Source organism: Bos taurus, chromosome 1, assembly GCF_002263795.3.
Source record: "Bos taurus isolate L1 Dominette 01449 registration number 42190680 breed Hereford chromosome 1, ARS-UCD2.0, whole genome shotgun sequence".
NCBI classification, from domain to species: Eukaryota; Metazoa; Chordata; class Mammalia; order Artiodactyla; family Bovidae; genus Bos; species Bos taurus.
The window spans coordinates 156,715,748-156,735,805 of NC_037328.1; the positions used below are offsets into that span (position 1 = coordinate 156,715,748).

Genomic DNA, 20,058 nt, shown 5'->3' on the forward strand with positions numbered 1-20,058 from the left:
TTCAGTGGATCTTCCCGACCCAGGAGTCAAACCGGGGTCTCCTGCATTTCAGGTGGATTCTTTACCAGCTGAGCTACTAGGGAATCCTGTACTTGACAGCGCTTGGGTCAAAGGCCTATAAGAGCCCTGCTCTGCGGAAATCTCCACCCTGAACACAATATATATCCAAATGTCACCTCTGCTTCCTGATCTTACTTGTCTTGACTCTCCCCCTGCAGCGCATATAAATGTACATGTAATATCTCTTTAATTAATCTTGGATAAGTTGTTTTTATATCTAAGTCTTTTTCTATACAAGATTAAACCAGATTTTACCAAATCATGCTTTACCACTTCCTACTTTCCTTCATTTGAAATTCTTTTTTTTTTTTTCACTTATTTATTTTTTAATTGAAGGATAAGAATACTGGAGTGGGTTGCCATTCCCTCCAGGGCATCTTCCCAACCCAGGGATAAAACTCAGGTCTCCCGAATTGCAGGCGGATTCTTTATTCTCTGAGCCACAGGGAAGCCCCACTTGAAATTTCTGGAGCAGAATTTTTAATCTGGGCCCTTGGACCAGGCCTGTACAAAGAGGCCCTGAACCGCCTGAAAATGTACGTGAAGTTGTTTTTGTGAGTCCACAGGTGCTTTGTCCTGGGAACAGGAGTCTGTCTTTTTCAGATTCACAAATGGGTGTGTAAGTCCCACAGTTTTAAGACTTGCTGTCACCTAGATTTTCTCCTCTCATTTCTGTTAGTTAACAGACGCTCGGTTCTATCAGATGCCACACGTGGATTCTCTGAATACTTAGTCGCCACCTTCCTTTTCCTTCAGAATTCACTCCTGGTCTCATATTTCCTTTACTTTCTGTTCCAATTTAAGTAACATGAGAAAGAGAGAGAAACAAGATATGATACACTAAACCTCTGCCACTGAAGGGGTTGGCATTTCTTCATGTCGCATCTCATTTAATCCCACTGCAACTGTACAAATTGCAAACGAGAAACGTGAAGCAGAAAGGAGTTAGCCATTCCCACAGCCTATAATGGAAGAGTCCAGATGTAAATCTGTTTAGATGTCAAGTTAATTCCTCTTTTCCAGATGGGATAAAATGATCATAGCTTATGAATGGTATCAGCTTTCATAATATGTAACTTTTCCTTTTATTACTCTCTATCATCAAAAAAAAAAAACCTTCATTACACTTTGTTATAAATCTAGGACAAGTTTACAATGCTATATTGCATCAATGTTGTATAATCTCGTGCCATCAGAGGGCAGGAATCATGTATGTGTGTGTCTTATGTGTGTATTAGTCACTCATTCGTGTCCGACCCTCTGTGACCCCATGGACTGCAGCCCGCTAGGCTCCTCTGTCCATGGAATTCTCTAGGCAAGACTATTGGAGTGGGTTGCCGTTTCCTTCTCCAGGAGATCTTACCGACCCAGAAGTCAAACCCGGGTTTCCTGCATTGCAGGCAGACTCGACTGGCCGAGCCACAAGCAAGGCCCACGGAATCATTTATATGTTCATTAATTCATTCACTTTTAAAAATAACACTTATTAAACTCTACTATTGCTAGAGGCTTTGCTCAGTTCTGGAATAGTAGTTCTAAATTCTATCTTCATGTCAGATTCTACTGGGGAACTTTTAAAAATACCAGTACCTGATCTCAGAACCAAAAGTTTTGATTCCATATACGGAGATGACCCTTGGGAATGTGTTTTTGTTTTAAGTTTTCCCAGCTGCAGCCAGCATTGAGGATGACTTTGCAAAGCATGGTTCCCTAGATCTGCAGCATCAGCATCATGTGGGAACCCAGTGCAAAGGCAAATCCTCAGCCCTTCTCCACAGCCTCCATGCACTGCACCAGAAAATCCAGGGACAGGGCCTGCTTGTCTCTATTTGACAAGCCTCTAGATATTTCTCAGCCAAGCCGATGGTTGATAAGGACGCCTCTAGAGACAGGATAAATAAAACAGAGTGCTTGCCACGGAGCATTTCTCCTTGACCTCAAGGAGCCCTGTTGTTTTCAAGTTTGCATTCTAATTACCTAGTGCAGGTCCACACTCTATAGCCTTAGTTGGTAATGACTGCATTATTACTACTTAATAATGTAGTGACTCTCCATCTCCTCTTGGGCACCCATTAAATGAAGTGTTAATAAGGAAATAGTGGTCAGTGAATAACATCCCTTAACAAAAGCCTTAGGGGTGTTATGGGTTGAGGGGAATTGTCATAGAGCTTTGTAGCACACACACACACACGCGCACATAGAATTTTTAAACATAAGATTTTAAAGGGCAGCTATTTCTAATAAAGGACTTTATTTTAACGTCGTCCCTGGGTTGTGTTTCTAATGTACTATTGTTAATATTGTACTTGCTATTTCCCTTCTTTATTAACATAGCTTTATTATAGCTTGATGATAGTATAATTGACATACAATAAAATGCACTTATTTGAAGCAGTTAATTAGATGAGTTTTGATACATATACGCCCCAGTATTGTGGGCCAGCTGTGTGGAACTTCCAGTTCTGTTACAGGGGTCTCTTGGTTGTACAGTTTTCTCCCATCATCCCCAGGCAGCAGAATGAGGTTGCCAAGGAGGCTTCGTAAGAAAAGCATGGACTAAGGCTTATAGGAAATGGCAACCCACTCCAGTATTTTGCCTGGAGAATCCCCATAGACAGAGGAGTCTGGCGGGCTGCAGTCCATGAGGTCACAAATAGTCAGACAGGATGAAGAGATTTAGCATGCAACATGTCAAGGGAATAAAGTAGGGAAAGTCAGTACATGATAGAAATAAATCACATCTTGCCTGTCCGAAGTCTAGATTTTTGTGTTGGTTGCTATTTACTATCATGCGGGGTTGAAAAACACCTACTCAGCTTCTTTATTTCTTCAAGTTCCAATTGACAAACCAGCTTAATGGCTAATGAAATATGCAACATTATTACTGAGCTTAGAAATATCTGCTCTGTCACTGAAGGCAGTTCTTGCATGAGGGTAGCTTTTCAGCTTTGACCACCAATCCACTCTTGAAGGCATATTTCCCTGCTGTGTGTGTTATAAAAGCAGATGTATGAGGGTGATGCTTTTGCTTCTAGAGCCGTGGGATCGAACTCCTTGCCTTTAACTTCCTTTTAACATTCTTTCTCCCACGCGACTTGGTGCATCCTTAAATGTTCATTCATCATTATGCTAATACCGGGACTTTATTTGGGGGGCTTAAATGCTCATTTTTTCTTCCTTTGCAGGCTGGCTCCACGAGTTGGGGAAGAGACTGGAATCGCCCTACTATGGGAACAATACCCTGGGCGGGCCGTCGATCCGAAGTGCCTATATCGCCGCTCTGTACTTCACGCTCAGCAGCCTCACCAGTGTTGGGTTTGGGAACGTCTCTGCTAACACAGATGCAGAAAAGATCTTCTCCATCTGCACCATGCTGATTGGCGGTAAGGAACATTCTTCCTTTAGGCCAGAAGGAATAAGAGCTGCCACACGGCTGCTGTTCCCTTTCCCTTTCCTGCACAGCACGTGTAGGTTGGTTTCCACTGGAAGATTCTAACGGCACTAATGAAATTACTGACCTATGTCTTAGTGTACATGTAGACTAGCAGTGAACGTCTGTGATTCAAGAGTTCCATGCTCTGACAGGTGAAATAACCGTTTACCTGATGGTTCATTTTTTAAATGTGTACATATATATGTATTTAATTGAAGTATAGTTGATTTACAATTTTTTATTAGGTTCAGGTGTACAGCACAGCACAAAGAACCTGCCTGCCAATGCAGGAGACATAAGAGGTGTGGGTTCAATCCCTGGGTTGGGAAGATACCCTGGCGAAGGGCATAGCTGCTGCTGCTGCTGCTGCTGCTGCTGCTGCTGCTGCTAAGTCGCTTCAGTCATGTCCGACTCTGTGTGACCCCATAGACAACAGCCCACTAGGCTCCTCTGACCCTGGGATTCTCCAGGCAAGAACACTGGAGTGGGTTGCCATTTCCTTCTCCAACCCATGAAAGTGAAAAGTGAAAGTGAAGTTGCTCAGTCGTGCCCGACTCTTCTCGACCCCATGGACTGCAGCCTACCAGGCTCCTCCGTCCATGGGATTCTCCAGGCAAGAGTACTCGAGTGGGGTGGGCATAGCTACCCACTCCAGTATTCTCGCCTGGAGAATCCCATGGACAGAGGAGTCCTGTTGGGCGACAGTCCATAGGGTCCCAAAGAGTCCTACACCCTGAAGTAACTTAGAACTCACACGCGTAATGCACTTCCAGGGCTGAGTGAGTTTCAGGTGTGTAGCCAGTGACTCAGTTGTGCATCTACGTATTCTTTTCAGATTCTCCTCCCATATAGGTTACTACAGAATATGGAGAGAGCTCCCTGTGCGATAAAGTGTGTCCTTGTTGATCATCTACTTTATATACAGTAGCATGTGTATATTGATTGGGATTATCATGTCCTCTGATACGAGGCTGAACCTCATTATAGAGCACAGTTTCTTCCAACTTCCTTGCACGGATGTGAGATGAACACTGAGACTTACACCACGAGTCCTCCAACCTACCGTGAAACCAGGGTGGCATGAAGGCAAACTTTCCCTCAGGAGTTTAGGATCAGTTTGAAAAGGATCAGCTGAAATGTGTGGGAAGAGTTTAAACAATGCCAGGCAGGATATGCTGAGTACCAAATCAGTTAGGAAGTTCAGAAGCAGTGAGACGCGGGGCCAAGGATCAGGGGATTTCTTGGAAAGGCAGAGCAGCTGAAGTAGCAGGCTGGGACTGCAGCGCTTGGAACAGGCTTTGGGCCAATGTGGAGCAGAAACAGCCTAGGGAGCCGGAAACAGGAATTCTCATTTTCTGGAGAGCTGTGATGTGCCAGCTCCCGTGGTGGCGATGTTATACCCGGTATTATGGCTTACGTAATTGCCGCTGTCTTTGAGGGCCCATCTTTCAGCCCAGCAGAATGACAAGCATTTTGCAAACAAACACAGTCTATACTTATTTAATATCTACCCATGTTTTTCCTACTCCTAATGGAAATTTTTTGGAAATGCTCAAGGCTTAACCTACTAATTTGACATTGGAAGACTATGTTAGATAATGATGCTTATTTCCTATTGATTCACAGACTCTAGTGTAAGCGGTCCTGAATTAGAAATTGCTAAGGGTATTATTGTTCCCTGCTATTCCCTGTAAGTAGAAGCTAAGCCAGTCACAAAGCCAAAAGATATGAGAAATACTCAGATAATGCCACTTTGTCACTTGGTAAATGTTTATTGAGCAAATGACCCAGGTGCAAAACCAGTACTTATTTGTAAATGGCATTAAAGCATTTAGGTAAGTTAGCGGAACTTAGGAAGCCATTGGTTTTGAATGGCAAATGACATGTAGGTAACTTGAATTTATTAAATAAAGCTTCGCAAATTTATGTCTGTGGGAAATAGCTGTATTATTGTGACAATTACCCTAGGCTAAGAGAAGTGATGCCTTCATTTCAATATTTCCTGGTTAACTAATTGCTGGCATAATTTTGAGAACTAATCCTAAGAGCTCACAATATTGAATACTTTGTTCATTTAATTCTTGTAACACTATGAAATACAGATTATTAGCACCCTAATTTCAGAGAAGGCAATGGCACCCCACTCCAGTACTCTTGCCTGGAAAATCCCATGGATGGAGGAGCCTGGTAGGCTGCAGTCCGTGGGGTCGCTACAGTCAGACACGACTGAGTGACTTCACTTTCACTTTTCACTTTCCTGCATTGGAGAGGGAAATGGCAACCCACTCCAGTTTTCTTGCCTGGAGAATCCCAGGGATGGGGGAGCCTGGTGGCTGCCATCTATGGGGTCGCACAGAGTCGGACACGACTGAAGTGACTTAGCAGCAGCAGCAGCACCCTAATTTAGATATAAGGCAACAGAGGTTTATTGAATTTAAATGCCAGGATTCACTAAAACCTAGCAAACTTTTTGTAAGATATCCATTTCATTATATACTGCAAATTTATTTTATTCATTGAATTTCTATAATTATGTACAAATAATTTATTTTTAATTTAAAGTATGCATTACCATGGAATAAATGCTAAGATATCTTATTAGGGATCCCCACACAGGCTTATGAAGTTGCTAATGGCAGGGACACAATATCTACTACAAAAGCAGGCGGGAGTGGTATTAAATGCTGCAGGTGGCTGTCAAAACCCCAGAGAATTATCTGGGGCAGAGGCTCTCAGAAGCTGAGTGAGAAGAGAGAAAGAGAAGACTCTACATGGCATCTGTAATTAAAGAGTGTACGTATCACTGATTTATGGGAAGAATATTTTAAGCTATTGAAGAGAAGCAAAAATAATGAAAAAAATATCCATACCTAGACAAGTCTATGTAAATTTTGAGAAGACCCAAAACAAAGGAGGAACCCTAAAAGCTTCAACAACTCTTAGAATTAATAAGTAAATTTAGGAAGGCTGATGGATATAAAGTCAATATGCAAAAGAATCAATTATATTCTATATTAGTAATAAACAACAGGACAATGAAATATAAAATAGAATTATGAAACATCAAATACACAGGAACATATATTTAAAATATGCAATATTATTACACAGAAAACTACAAAATATTGAAAAATTTACCAGTAGTTTAAAATAATGGAAGGATATGCCTGCATTGGGCTTTCCTGTAGTTCAGCAGGTAAAGAATTTGCCTGCAATGCAGGAGACCCCGATTCGATTCCTGGGTCGGGAAGATCCCCTAGAGAAGGGATAGGCTACCCACTCCAGTATTCTTGGGCTTCCCTGCTGGCTCAGCTGGTAAAGAATCCGCCTGCAATGCCAGAGACATGGGTTCGACCCATGGGGTGGGAAGATCCCCTGGAGAATGGAAAGGCTACCCACTCCAGTATTCTTGGGCTTCCCTGCTGGCTCAGCTGGTAAAGAATCCGCCTGCAATGCCAGAGACATGGGTTTGATCCATGGGGTGGGAAGATCCCCTGGAGAATGGAAAGGCTACCCACTCCAGTATTCTGGCCTGGAGAATCCCATGGGCTGTATAGTCCGTGGGGTGGCAAAGAGTTGGACATGACTGAGCACTAACACTTTCACTTTCATGGTAAACATACTAGTTTTATTCAAATTAACCTTAAGAGTCAATGCAATCTCAGTTTTAAAAACCCAGTAAATGTGTGTTTGTCTGTATGTATGAGCCTGTTTGAAAACTGACAAGCTGTTTCTAAAAATCAAGGGAAATGCAAAATTAAAAAGAATGTAAGCAGTAAAGAAGAACATTGTATTGTAAAGCTTCATAAAGAAGAACAAAATTGGAAGATTTATGCTGCAAATATCATGCTGTGCAACAGTCACAATAGTTAAAGTCTGGTGTTGCCTCTGGGAGAGCTAACTGAGCTAATGGAAAAGAAGAGTGTGCAAAAACCTGCCCATAAACATACAGCCGCTTCATTTATGACACTGGGGACACTGTAACACAAGGGAGAAATGAGGACACTTTTAAAGTTAATCTGTGTTGGCGCGTAGCTGCATTGCCATGTTCTGTTAGTTTCTGCTGCACAGCAACGTGAATCAGCTCTCTGTACATGTATCCCTTCATTTTCAATTTCCCTCCCATAGATCACCAGAAAGCACTGGGCAAAGTCCCCTGAGTCCCCTGAGTTGGTTCTCATTGGTTATCTATTTTATACATAGCACCAATAGTGTGCATATATGTATCAATCCCCATCTCCCGATTCCCCCACCTTCTTCCCCTTCCTTTCTTCATATGTTTGTTGTCCACATGTGTGTCTCTATTTCCGCTCTGCAAATAAGTTCATCCGGACCATTTTTCTATATTCTACATGTATGTTTTGATGTGCAATATTTGTCTTTCTCCTTCTGACTCACTTCACTCTGTGTAACAGTCTCCAGCTTTATCCACATCTCTGCAAGTGACACAGTTTCATTCCTTTTTAGGGCTGAGTAGTATTCCACTGTCAGAAAAGGCAATGGCACCCCACTCCAGCACTCTTGCCTGGAAAATCCCATGGACGGAGGAGCCTGGTGGGCTGCAGTCCATGGGGTCGCTAAGAGTCAGACACGACTGAGCAACTTCACTTTCACTTTTCACTGTCATTCATTGAAGAAGGAAATGGAAACCCACTCCAGTGTTCTTGCCTGGAGAATCCCAGGGACGGGGGAGCCTGGCGGGCTGCCGTCTATGGGGTCGCACAGAGTCGGACACAACTGAAGCGACTTAGCAGCCGCAGCAGTGTTCCACTGTATATGTGTACTGCATCTTCTTTATCCATTCCTCTGTTGATGGACATTTAGGTTGCTTCCTTGTCGTGGCTGTTGTAAATAGTTCCACAATGAACATTAGACTACCTATATCTTTTGAAATTATAGTTTCCTCCAGGCATATGCCCAGGAGTGCAGGGATTGCTAGGTCCATGGTAGCTCTATTTTCAGTTTTTTTAAAAACTTCCATACTATTCTTCAGAGTGCCTGCATCAATTTACATTCCCACCAACAATGCAAAAAGGCTCCGTTTTCTCCATACCCTCTCCAGCATTCATTGTAGATATTTTGATGACGGCCATTCTGACAGTGCAGGGTGATACTTCATTGTGGTTTTAATATGCATTTCTCTAATAATCAGTAAAGTTGAACATCTTTTCACATGTTTGTTGGCCTTCTGTAGATCTTATTTCTACATGTTGAAAAACAAACTTGACCATCTTAACACTAAGTTGAAATTAATTCCAGATGGATTTTCATTCAATGGTAAAGGGAAACAATAAAACTTCTAAAAGATAACATCAATTCTGTTTAGTCGCTCAGTCTTGTCCTACTTTTTTGACACCCCAGGAATCGCAGCACACCAGGTCTCCCTGTGTGTCACCATCTCCCGGAGTTCACCCAAACTCATGTCCATCAAGTCGGTGATGCCATCCAGCCATCTCATCCTCTGTCGTCCCCTTCTCCTCCTGCCCCCAATCCCTCCCAGCATCAGAGTCTTTTCCAATGAGTCAACTCTTCGCATGAGGTGGCCAAAGTACTGGAGTTTCAGCTTTAACATCAGTCCTTCCAATGAACACCCAGGACTGATCTCCTTTAGGACGGACTGGTTGGATCTCCGTGCAGTCCAAGGGACTCTCAAGAGTCTTCTCCAACACCACAGTTCAAAAGCATCAATTCTTTGGCACTCAGCTTTCTTCACAGTCCAACTCTTACATCCATACATGACCAATGGAAAAACCATAGCCTTGACTAGACGGACCTTTATTGGCAAAGTAATATCTCTGCTTTTGAATATGCTATCTAGGTTGGTCATAACTTTCCTTCCAAGGAGCAATGGTCTTTTAATTTCATGACTGCAGTCACCATCTGCAGTGATGTTGGAGCCCCAAAAAATAAAGTCTGACACTGTTTCCACTGTTTCCCCATCTATTTGCCATGAAGTGATGGGACCAGAGGCCATGATCTTCGTTTTCTGAATGTTGAGCTTTAAGCCAACTTTTTCACTCTCCTCTTTCACTTTCATCAAGAGGCTTTTGAGTTCCTCTTCACTTTCTGCCATAAGGGTGGTGTCATCTGCATATCTAAGGTTATTGATATTTCTCCTGGCAATCTTGATTCCAGCTTGTGCTTCTCCCAGCCCAGCATTTCTCATGATGTACTCTGCATAGAAGTTAAATAAGCAGGGTGACAATATACAGCCTTGACGAACTCCTTTTCCTATTTGGAACCAGTCTGTTGTTCCATGTCTAGTTCTAACTGTTGCTTCCTGACCTGAATATAGGTTTCTCAAGAGGCAGGTAAGGTAGACTGGTATTCCCATCTCTTTCAGAATTTCCCACAGTTTATTGTGATCCACACAGTCAAAGGCTTTGGCATAGTCAATAAAGCAGAAATAGATGCTTTTCTGGAACTCTCTTGCTTTTTCCATGATCCAGCAGATGTTGACAATTTGATCTCTGGTTCCTCTGCCTTTTCTAAAACCAGCTTGAACATCTGGAAGTTCACGGTTCACATACTACTGAAGCCTGGCTTGGAGAATTTTGAGCATTACTTTACTAGCATGTGAGATGAGTGCAGTTGTGCGGTAGTTTGAGCATTCTTTGGCATTGCCTTTCTTTGGGATTGGAATGAAAACTGACCTTTTCCAGTCCTGTGGCCACTGCTGAGTTTTCCCAATTTGCTGGCATATTGAGTGTAGCACTTTCACAACATCATCTTTCAAGATTTGAAAGAGCTCAACTGAATTCCATCACCTCCACTAGCTTTGTTCGTAGTGATGCTTTCTAAGGCCCACTTGACTTCACATTCCAGGATGTCTGGCTCTAGGTGAGTGATCACACCATCGTGATTATCTGGGTCCTGAAGATCTTTTTTGTACAGTTTTTCTGTGTATTCCTGCCACCTCTTCATAATATTTTGTGCTTCTGTTAGGTCTATATCATTTCTGTCCTTTATCGAGCCCATCTTTCCATGAAATCTTCCCTTGGTATCTCTAATTTTCTTGAAGAGATCTCTAGTCTTTCCCATTCTGTTGTTTTCCTCTATTTCTTTGCATTGATCACTGAGGAAGGCTTTCTTATCTCTTCTTGCTATTCTTTGGAACTCTGCATTCAGATGCTTATATCTTTCCTTTTCTCCTTTGCTTTTCACTTCTCTTCTTTTCACAGCTATTTGTAAGACCTCCCCAGACAGCCATTTTGCTCTTTTGCATTTCTTTTCCATGGGGATGGTCTTGATCCCTGTCTCCTGTATAATGTCATGAACCTCCGTCCATAGTTCATCAGGGACTCTATCTATCAGATCTAGTCCCTTAAATCTATTTCTCACTTCCACTGTATAACCATAAGGAATTTGATTTAGGTCATACCTGAATGGTCTAGTGGTTTTCCCTACTTTCTTCAATTTAAGCCTGAATTTGGCAATAAGGAGTTCACGATCTGAGCCACAGTCAGCTCCCAGTCTTATTTTTGCTGACTGTATAGAGCTTCTCTATCTTTGGCTGCAAAGAATAAAATCAGTCTGATTTCAGTGTTGACCATCTGGTGATGTCCATGTTTAGAGTCTTCTCTTGTGTTGTGGGAAGAGGGTGTTTGCTATGACCAGTGCATTCTCTTGGCAAAACTCCATTAGTCTTTGCCCTGCTTCATTCCATACTTCAAGGCCAAATTTGCCTGTTACTCCAGGTGTTTCTTGACTTCCTACTTTTGCATTCCAGTCCCCTATAATGAAAAGGGCATCTTTTTGGGGTGTTATTTCTAAAAGGTCTTGTAGGTCTTCATAGAACCGTTCAACTTCAGCTTCTTCAGCGTTACTCATTGGGGCAGAGGCTTGGATCACCATGATATTGAATGGTTTGCCTTGAAAACAAACAGAGATGATTCTGTCGTTTTTGAGATTGCATCCAAGTACTGCATTTTGGACTCTTTTGTTGACCATGATGGCTACTCCATTTCTTCTAAGGGATTCCTGCCCGCAGTAGTAGATCTAATGGTCATCTGAGTTAAATGCACCCATTCCAGTCCATTTTAGTTCGCTGATTCCTAGAATGTCAACATTCACTCTTGCCATCTCCTGTCTGACCACTTCCAATTTGCCTTGATTCATGGACCTGACATTCCAGTTCCTATGCAATCTTGCTGTTTACAGCATTGGACCTTGCTTCTATCACCAGTCACATCCACAACTGGGTATTGTTTTTGCTTTGGCTCCATCCCTTCATTCTTTCTGGAGTCATTTCTCTACTGATCTCCTGTAACATATTGGGCACCTACTGACCTGGGGAGTTCATCTTTCAGTGTCCTATCATTTTGCCTTTTCATACTGTTAAGGCAAGAATACTGAAGTGGTTTGCCATTCCCTTCTCTAGTGGACCACATTCTGTCAGACCTCTCCACCAAGACCTGACCATCTTGGGTGGCCCCACATGGCATGGCTTAGTTTCATTGAGTTAGACAAGGCTGTGGTCTGTGTGATCAGATTGGCTAGTTTTCTGTAATTATGGTTTCAGTGTGTCTGCCCTCTGATGCCCTCTCACAACACCTACCATCTTACTTGGGTTTCTCTTACCTTGGACGTGGGGTATCTCTTCACGGCTGCTCCAGCAAAGCGCAGCTGCTGCTCCTTACCTTGAATGAGGTCACCCCTCCTGACCTTAAATGTGGAGTAGCTCCTCTCGGCTCTCCTGCTCCTGCAGCAGCCACTCCTTGGACCTGGGGTGCTCCTCTTGGCTGCTGCCCCTGACCTCGGGCATGGGGTAGCTCCTCTCAGCTCCCTCCCTGATCTCAGATGTTAAAGACCCTGCTGCTCTCCAGATGGGCACCCTTTCTCAATAAAGGGGCTTCCCTTGTGCTTTTGCTTTGTCATGTGTCTCCTTGGACAATTGATTTCCAAAAGATAGCATAGGAGAATATTTTCATGACCTTGGGTTTGGCAGAGATTTCTTATCAGATCAGATCAGTCACTCAGTCGAGTCCGACTCTCTGAGACCCCATGAATTGCAGCACACCAGGCCTCCCTGTCAATCACCAACTCCTGGAGTTCACTGAGATTCACATCCAACGAATCAGTGATGCCATCCAGCCATCTCATCCTCTGTCGTCCCCTTCTCCTCTTGCCCCCAATCCCTCCCAGCATCAGAGTCTTTTCCAATGAGTCAACTCTTCACATGAGGTGGCCAAAGTACTGGAGTTTCAGCTTTAGCATCATTCCTTCCAAAGAACTCCCAGGGCTGATCTCCTTCAGAATGGACTGGTTGGATCTCCTTGCAGTCCAAGGGACTCTCAAGAGTCTTCTCCAACACCACAATTCAAAAGCATCAATTCTTCGGCGCTCAGCTTTCTTCACAGTCCAACTCTCACATCCATACATGACCACAGGAAAAACCATAGCTTTGACTAGACAGACCTTTGTTGGCAAAGTAATGTCTCTGCTTTTGAATATGCTATCTAGGTTGGTCATAACTTTCCTTCCAAGGAGTAAGTGTTTTTTAATTTCATGGCTGCAGTCACCATCTGTAGTGATTTTGGAGCCCAGAAAAATAAAGTCTGACACTGTTTCCACTGTTTCCCCATCTATTTCCCATGAAGTGATGGGACCGGATGCCATGATCTTCCTTTTCTGAATGTTGAGCTTTAAGTCAACTTTTTCACTCCCCTCTTTCACTTTCATCAAGAGGCTTTTTAGTTCCTCTTCACTTTCTGCCATAAGGGTGGTGTCATCTGCACATCTGAGGTTATTGATATTTCTCCTGGCAATCTTGATTCCAGCTTGTGTTTCTTCCAGCCCAGCGTTTCTCATGATGTACTCTGCATATAAGTTAAATAAGCAGGGTGACAATATACAGCCTTGATGAACTCCTTTTCCTGTTTGGAACCAGTCTATTGTTCCATGTCCAGTTCTAACTGTTGCTTCCTGACCTGCATACAAATTTCTCAAGAGGCAGATCAGGTGGTCTGGTATTCCCATCTCTTTCAGAATTTCCCACAGTTTATTGTGATCCACACAGTCAAAGGCTTTGGCATAGTCAATAAAGCAGAAATAGATGCTTTTCTGGAACTCTCTTGCTTTTTCCATGATCCAGCGGATGTTGGCAATTTGATCTCTGGTTCCTCTGCCTTTTCTAAAACCAGCTTGAACATCAGGAAGTTCACGGTTCACATATTGCTGAAGCCTGGCTTGGAGAATTTTGAGCATTACTTTACTAGCGTGTGAGATGAGTGCAATTGTGTGGTAGTTTGAGCATTCTTTGGCATTGCCTTTCTTTGGGATTAGAATGAAAACTGACCTTTTCCAGTCCTGTGGCCACTGCTGAGTTTTCCCAATTAGCTGGCATATTGAATGCAGCACTTTCACAGCATCATCTTTCAGGATTTGGAATAGCTCAACTGGAATTCCATCACCTCCACTAGCTTTGTTCGTAGTGATGCTTTCTAAGGCCCACTTGACTTCACATTCAAAATTTCTTAAGCATGACACAAAAAGCCATATCCACAAGAGTAAATGTGATAAATTGAATTTCAGGGCTTCTATTTATCAAGTGAAAGTCTCTCAGTCATGTCCTACTCTTTGTGATGGTATGGACTATACAGTCCATGAAATTCTCCAGGCCGGAATACTGGAGTGGGTAGCCTTTCCCTTCTCCATGGGATCTTCCCAATCCAGGGATCAAAGCCAGGTCTCCCACATTGCAAGCAGATTCTTTACCAGCTGAGCCACAAGGGAAGCCTTTTCTAATTATCAAAAGATATTATTTAGAATGTGAAGAGGCAAACCACAGGATAGAAGTTATTTGCAAAAACAAACATGTATCTGACGAAAGACTCATGTATTATATATAAAGAACTCTTACAAATCAATAAGATCAGACAACTAAAAAACATGTTAAAGATTTTTAAGCGCTTGAAACATAGATTTCCATGCCAGAATAAACAATAAACATACAAAAAAGTTGACCAGCTTCATTCATCTAGGATATACAAATTAAGATCAAAATTAGATCGCATTTACATTCACCAGAGTGGTGTACTTGAAAGCACTGACCACCCTAAGAGTTTGAGAGGATATGGAGCATCTTGACTTCTCCTCTAAAGTGGGTCAGTTTGTACAGGAGTCGTCAGCATTTGCCAAGTCTGAACATGCCTATTTTCTGGGGCTGAACAATTCCATTTGTGAAGGTATATCCAGCAGAAAACCATATGTAGACACATCATAGACATACATATAGAAGCATTACTGAAAAAATTGCAAAGTGGAAATGTTCATTAATAGGAGAATAAGTATGTAAATTGTGAAATGATTGTTCAGGAGAGTACCATACCATGATGAGAATGAATGGACTGCTATGTCACGTGACCACAGGGATAAACCTTATGAACTCATGCTGACCAGAGCAAACAGACACAGATCAGTGGTTATGGTAGGCAAGAGCGGGGGGCGGGGGAAATGACTACTGGCATGGACCAAGTTTTCCCACAGCCAGGCCCTCTCATCAGGAAGCTATCTTTGTGGGAAGCTTCTTATTCCTCATCCATTCAAGGGCAGTTGAGTTCAGTTGTTCAGTCATGATTCCGAAATTGCATCTCCATGGACTGCTGCACACCAGGCTCCCTGTATCACCACTCGTGGAGTTCCAAAACACATGTCCATAAGTCGGTGATGCCACCACCATCTCATCCTCTGTCGTCCCCTTCTCCTCTGCCCCATCTCCTAGCATAGGTCTTTCCAATGATCAACTCTTCACATAGGTGGCCAAAGTCTGGAGTTTCAGCTTTAGCATCAGTCCTTCCAATGAACAGGCTGATTCTCTTTAGAGACTGGTTGGATCTCCTTGCAGTCCAAGGGACTCTCAAGAGTCTTCTCCAACACCCAGTTCAAAAGCATCAATTCTTTGGGCTCAGCTTTCTTTATCCCAACTTACATCCATAAGACACTGGAAAAACCATAGCCTTGACTAGACAGGACCTTTGTTGGCAAGTAATTCTCTGCTTTTGAATATGCTATCTAGGTTGGTCAACTTTCCTTCCAAGAGCAAGGTTCTTTTAATTTCATGCTGCAGCACCATCTGCAGTGATTTTGGAGCCCCAAAATAAAGTCTGACACTTACGTTTCCCCATCTATTTGCCATGAAGTGATGGGAGGTGCCATGATCTTCTTTTCTGAATGTTGAGCTTTAAGCCAACTTTTTCACTCTCTCTTTCACTTTCATCAAGAGGCTTTTAGTCTCTTTCACTTTCCTGCATAAGGGTGGTGTCATCTGCATCTAGGTTATTGATATTTCTCCGCCAATCTTGATTCCAGCTTGTGCTTCTCCAGCCCGCAGTTTCCATGATGTACTCTGCATAAAGTTAAATAACAGATGACAATATACAGCCTATGCAACTCCTTTTCCTATTTGGACCAGTCTGTTGTTCCATGTCGTTTCTACTACTTGCTTCTTGATCTGCTGTACAAGATTTTTTCAAGAGGCAGGATTCAGAGTGGTCCACTGAAGAGGGAATGGCAAACCACTTCAGTATTCTTGCCTTGAGAGCCTCCCCATAACAGGATAAAAGCATCAGAGTTGCAGACAGAATGAAAATCACAGTCACAGAAAACTTACCAAACTGATGCACATGGATCACAGCCTTGTTTAACTCAATGAAACTAGTGAAGCCATTACCATGTAACATGTCGCCATGCCATGTAGGCACACCCAAGACAAAGGAGTAATGGATGGAAAGTTCTGAACTAACTTGGTCCATGGAAAAAGGGAATTGGCAATCAACTTCAGTATTCTTGTCTTAAACTCATGAAGAATAGTGTGTCACAATTTGTTAAAGTATTTATCTTGAGACCTTAGTTTCCAGTTAATAGTATCATGATCCCTTAAGCCATAAATCGAATTTAGTAAAAAATAACGATGGTCACCGAAAGAGTTCAATTTGAATTTATTGGTTATATTTCCCTTCAAGCTTATTCCCTTCTTATGTTACAATTACTGTAAAATGCTTTAGTTTGTTTTCTATAATCATTAATTAATCAATAAGGGAAATACATAACTGTGAATATCTTTAAAAAGTAATGAATTGTTTTGTACTAATAAAATATGTTGAATTTGTGAAGTTTGAACAATGTCGGGTTAATACTTTTCATCGAGGAAGTGCATTAAAAATAGCGTTACCAGAAAATTTATTTGATTAAATATGGTAATATTTATTCATATTTCATTATAAAAAACATGGAAAATGGTAAATACAGAAAACCAATCTGAAAATATTACCAGATGTTATTTAATTGCCATCATAATGATGAATACCAAATGACGTAAAACATTTGAACATGTATATTTTTTATTACAGTGGATTATAAAGAATTTACATTTGACATTGTCTCATTAAAAAAAGAAAAAAAAGAAGCATTTATAATGAATTTGATCAAAAAAGGACTAGAATTAGAAGTGGTCAAGACATTACATTTGGACATTTGTCTCATTAAAAAGAAAAAAAAGGAAGCATTTTATAATGAATTTGATCAAAAAAAGACATAGAATAGAAGTGGTCAAATGTTATTAACCGTATATAACATAGGGCTTTTGGATTAAATGCTGGGCTGTGCTTTTAATGTTTTCCATCAGTTAAGTAATTTTAAATTCAGTAAAAGTAATATTATGAAGTAGTAAATTTCCACTGTGTTGTTTGATAATCCAGCAGGAAAGAGTCTGAGAGCTACCTGACTATCCATACAAGGCTCTGGATGCCTTACTTAATCTTTTGCCAGGTAGAGACAAGAGATACTGCCTACCTTACAACCTGCTACCTTACACACAGGTTGGTAAGGTTAGGCCTGTTACCATTCGGATGGAGGAATAAATGGGATTCTTTAAGCATGTTTTTCTGCAGAGAATAAGGGTAAATTTGAAGGAGGCACCCTAATGAGTCAAGACCTTGTGGTGATGCCAAATTTGAAAGATTTGGCAAGGTTTTTCTCATAGATGTACAGAGCAAAGATCCATTTAAAAAAAAAAAAACAAAAACAGGAAAATTATAACAAAACATTGTAAGCATATAGGTTCTATTGCATAAGTTTAGAATCAGCCAGAAGGAAATGCACTGCAGTAAAAGTAATACTTGGAATTGAACAATTTCTCCAAAAGCTTGTAACTGGATTATATATATTATATATAGTGTTATATTTTTAATCTCTTTCTTAAAGGAAATGCTTATGGCTTTGAAATATTTTTTCTTCAATATATAACACTAAAGCATGTAATTTTAAGAATCATGTATTTGCCATGGAAGATATTAAAAACTCTGGGTTGGATCCTGTGAAAGCATTTCATGTTTTTTTTTTTTTTTTTTTCTTAATTAATGGAGTGAGATAGAAAGGAAACAATTGTATTCAGGAAAAGACAAAATGCACATTTTTTATTGTAGATATCATTGATATTACAATTTGATTTAAAAACATGTGTATGATAAAGCAGCTATTAGTTTTCGAAATACGACATTTATTTAGGTAAAGAAATCCCTAGCTATCGAAGCCTGTTTATAGGGAGTGTATGCATCAATCCCCTATAAAATATTGTATTTATACAATAGGGGATTGTATAAAGTCACATAGATTAGCAATAAGTGGGGCTACCAGGTATAAAAAACATTAACATTGTAGTAATGGGGTCTCAATCTCCAATAACAATGAAAGCAATTGGAAAGGGGATGATCATTGTTTCAGCAATATGTCTCCATTTAAAATTTTTGTGGACAGATGTCAGTTCATTATACTTCCAACTCTGAAAATTTTAATAAGAATCAGAATATACCAAAGTAAAACTCATTATATTCCTTTGTGTCAGATCAATTATATTTCATGACATGATGCTGTAGAAAGGCAAACAATGTAAATATTAGCCTGAAACATAAAAAAAAATGATAGCTTGGGAAAACAACTCTATTTTCTTAAATGAGGAAAATTATATGTTGAGAACACAGTTTTAGAGGTAAAGAATCAGCTAGATGCTATTGCTTATGATCACACCAAGAAACAACAATCTATACAAATATGATTAAGCGTCTTTATTCTTCACATGGATCCTGAGGCTTAAAGTACTCAGACAGTTCAAACCCATTCACCTGCAGTTGATTTAACAAGGCAATAGCTAATAAAGGACTTACATTCATACTGCTCACTTTAAATTACATTCTCTAGAGGAACTCACAGGCAGAATGGATTGATAATATTTCAAAATAGCCTTTATCTAGGAGTTTCTGAGAGTTTCTTACCTTGACAATTATCAAGGCTTTAGGGAGGTGCTCTGAATAATAAATGTGCAAATACGTTATAGAAAGGTCTTTGAAGGACAATGCTTTTTAATTTAATAGATTGTTATAGGATTGAGTAGGAGCAAGTAATAGCCAGGGAATCTAATTCTGATGAAGACTGCAAGCTCTATGACTTCAGAATGTTACCTTATAAGTTATTCAGAATCTTCTGAGAAGTGATCCAAACATAGAAATACCTGAAATGTCAAACGTGACCCCATTTACATAAATCTTATTGCCATAGTCTCTGCGATCTTAATGCATACTCAACAACACATACGCTGAGACCTTCTGGAGGAATAGACACTAGCATCTGATTGAAAGATTATAATTCACATAGTTGGATGTATCATTTTAACAAAACTTATGCATGGCCCTGAAAGGTTTAGAAAAAGCAGGAGAAAAATATTAAAAATCGAATATAACTAAACTTTATTAGCAAATATTGCAAAATCATGATTAGTATAAGTTTGGAAAAAATTCCTCTCATTACTTAATCTTCCAACTTATTTAAATCAGCCAACTGTCAATTATCAACAGGCTTATGGAAATTCTCATGCAGTCTGTGTTGGAATGAAGAAGATTCCGTGATGACACCTACTGAAGACAAAATGGGAATATTTCAGGTTACCACCTTAAGTTTTGGAAATAAGGAAAAGCTGCTTTAACGTTGATAAAACACCATTCTGTGCCCTCCCTTTGAAATGGTGTGCTTTGAATGTGTTTTTCACCAGCCTTTTTTCCAACAGGAATTTTTTTCTGAAATAATACAGTTGAACTTTGAAAATTCACTATCTTCTGCAGTTCAAAAATCACGATAATATGCAGTTGGCCCTTCATATCTGTGTCTCTGTATCTGAGTATTAAACAATTATGGACCATTTAATATCTATTAATGAAATAATAATATAAATATGAATCATAGATATAAATAAATTGATGTTAATCAAGGGCAAGACTGGAAACTTCTCTGAATATAAAACAGATCAAATTATGTCACAAACAGGTTGGGCATTTGAGAAAAAAAATCTTCTATCATTCTAAAAAGACAATGGAATATTTCCAGTGTGGTCTCTTATCCATCCAAAATCGCAGCTCTACTGGACACGTTATATGGGACTAGTCTCCTACAATTCCAATTGAAACCTCAGGTCTTGAAAAAATTCTACACTTGCTAATTTTAATTTAATGATGTCGATATTAATCACACATTTTTTGCTGACAATCCGTTCTTCAAGACATCCCTTTTCTCAGTCA

At 40.6% G+C, this 20,058-nt stretch overlaps 1 protein-coding gene across 1 annotated transcript in view; it reads left to right on the forward strand.

The window, feature by feature from the left end:
* KCNH8 (potassium voltage-gated channel subfamily H member 8) overlaps window positions 1-20,058 on the forward strand; it is a 503,960-nt gene that overhangs the window by 375,477 nt on the left and 108,425 nt on the right. The window contains exon 8 of the mRNA XM_024997203.2: window positions 3,246-3,443. Within this exon, the coding sequence (XP_024852971.1) occupies window positions 3,246-3,443 (198 nt within the window). The remainder of the gene's footprint in view (window positions 1-3,245; window positions 3,444-20,058) is intronic.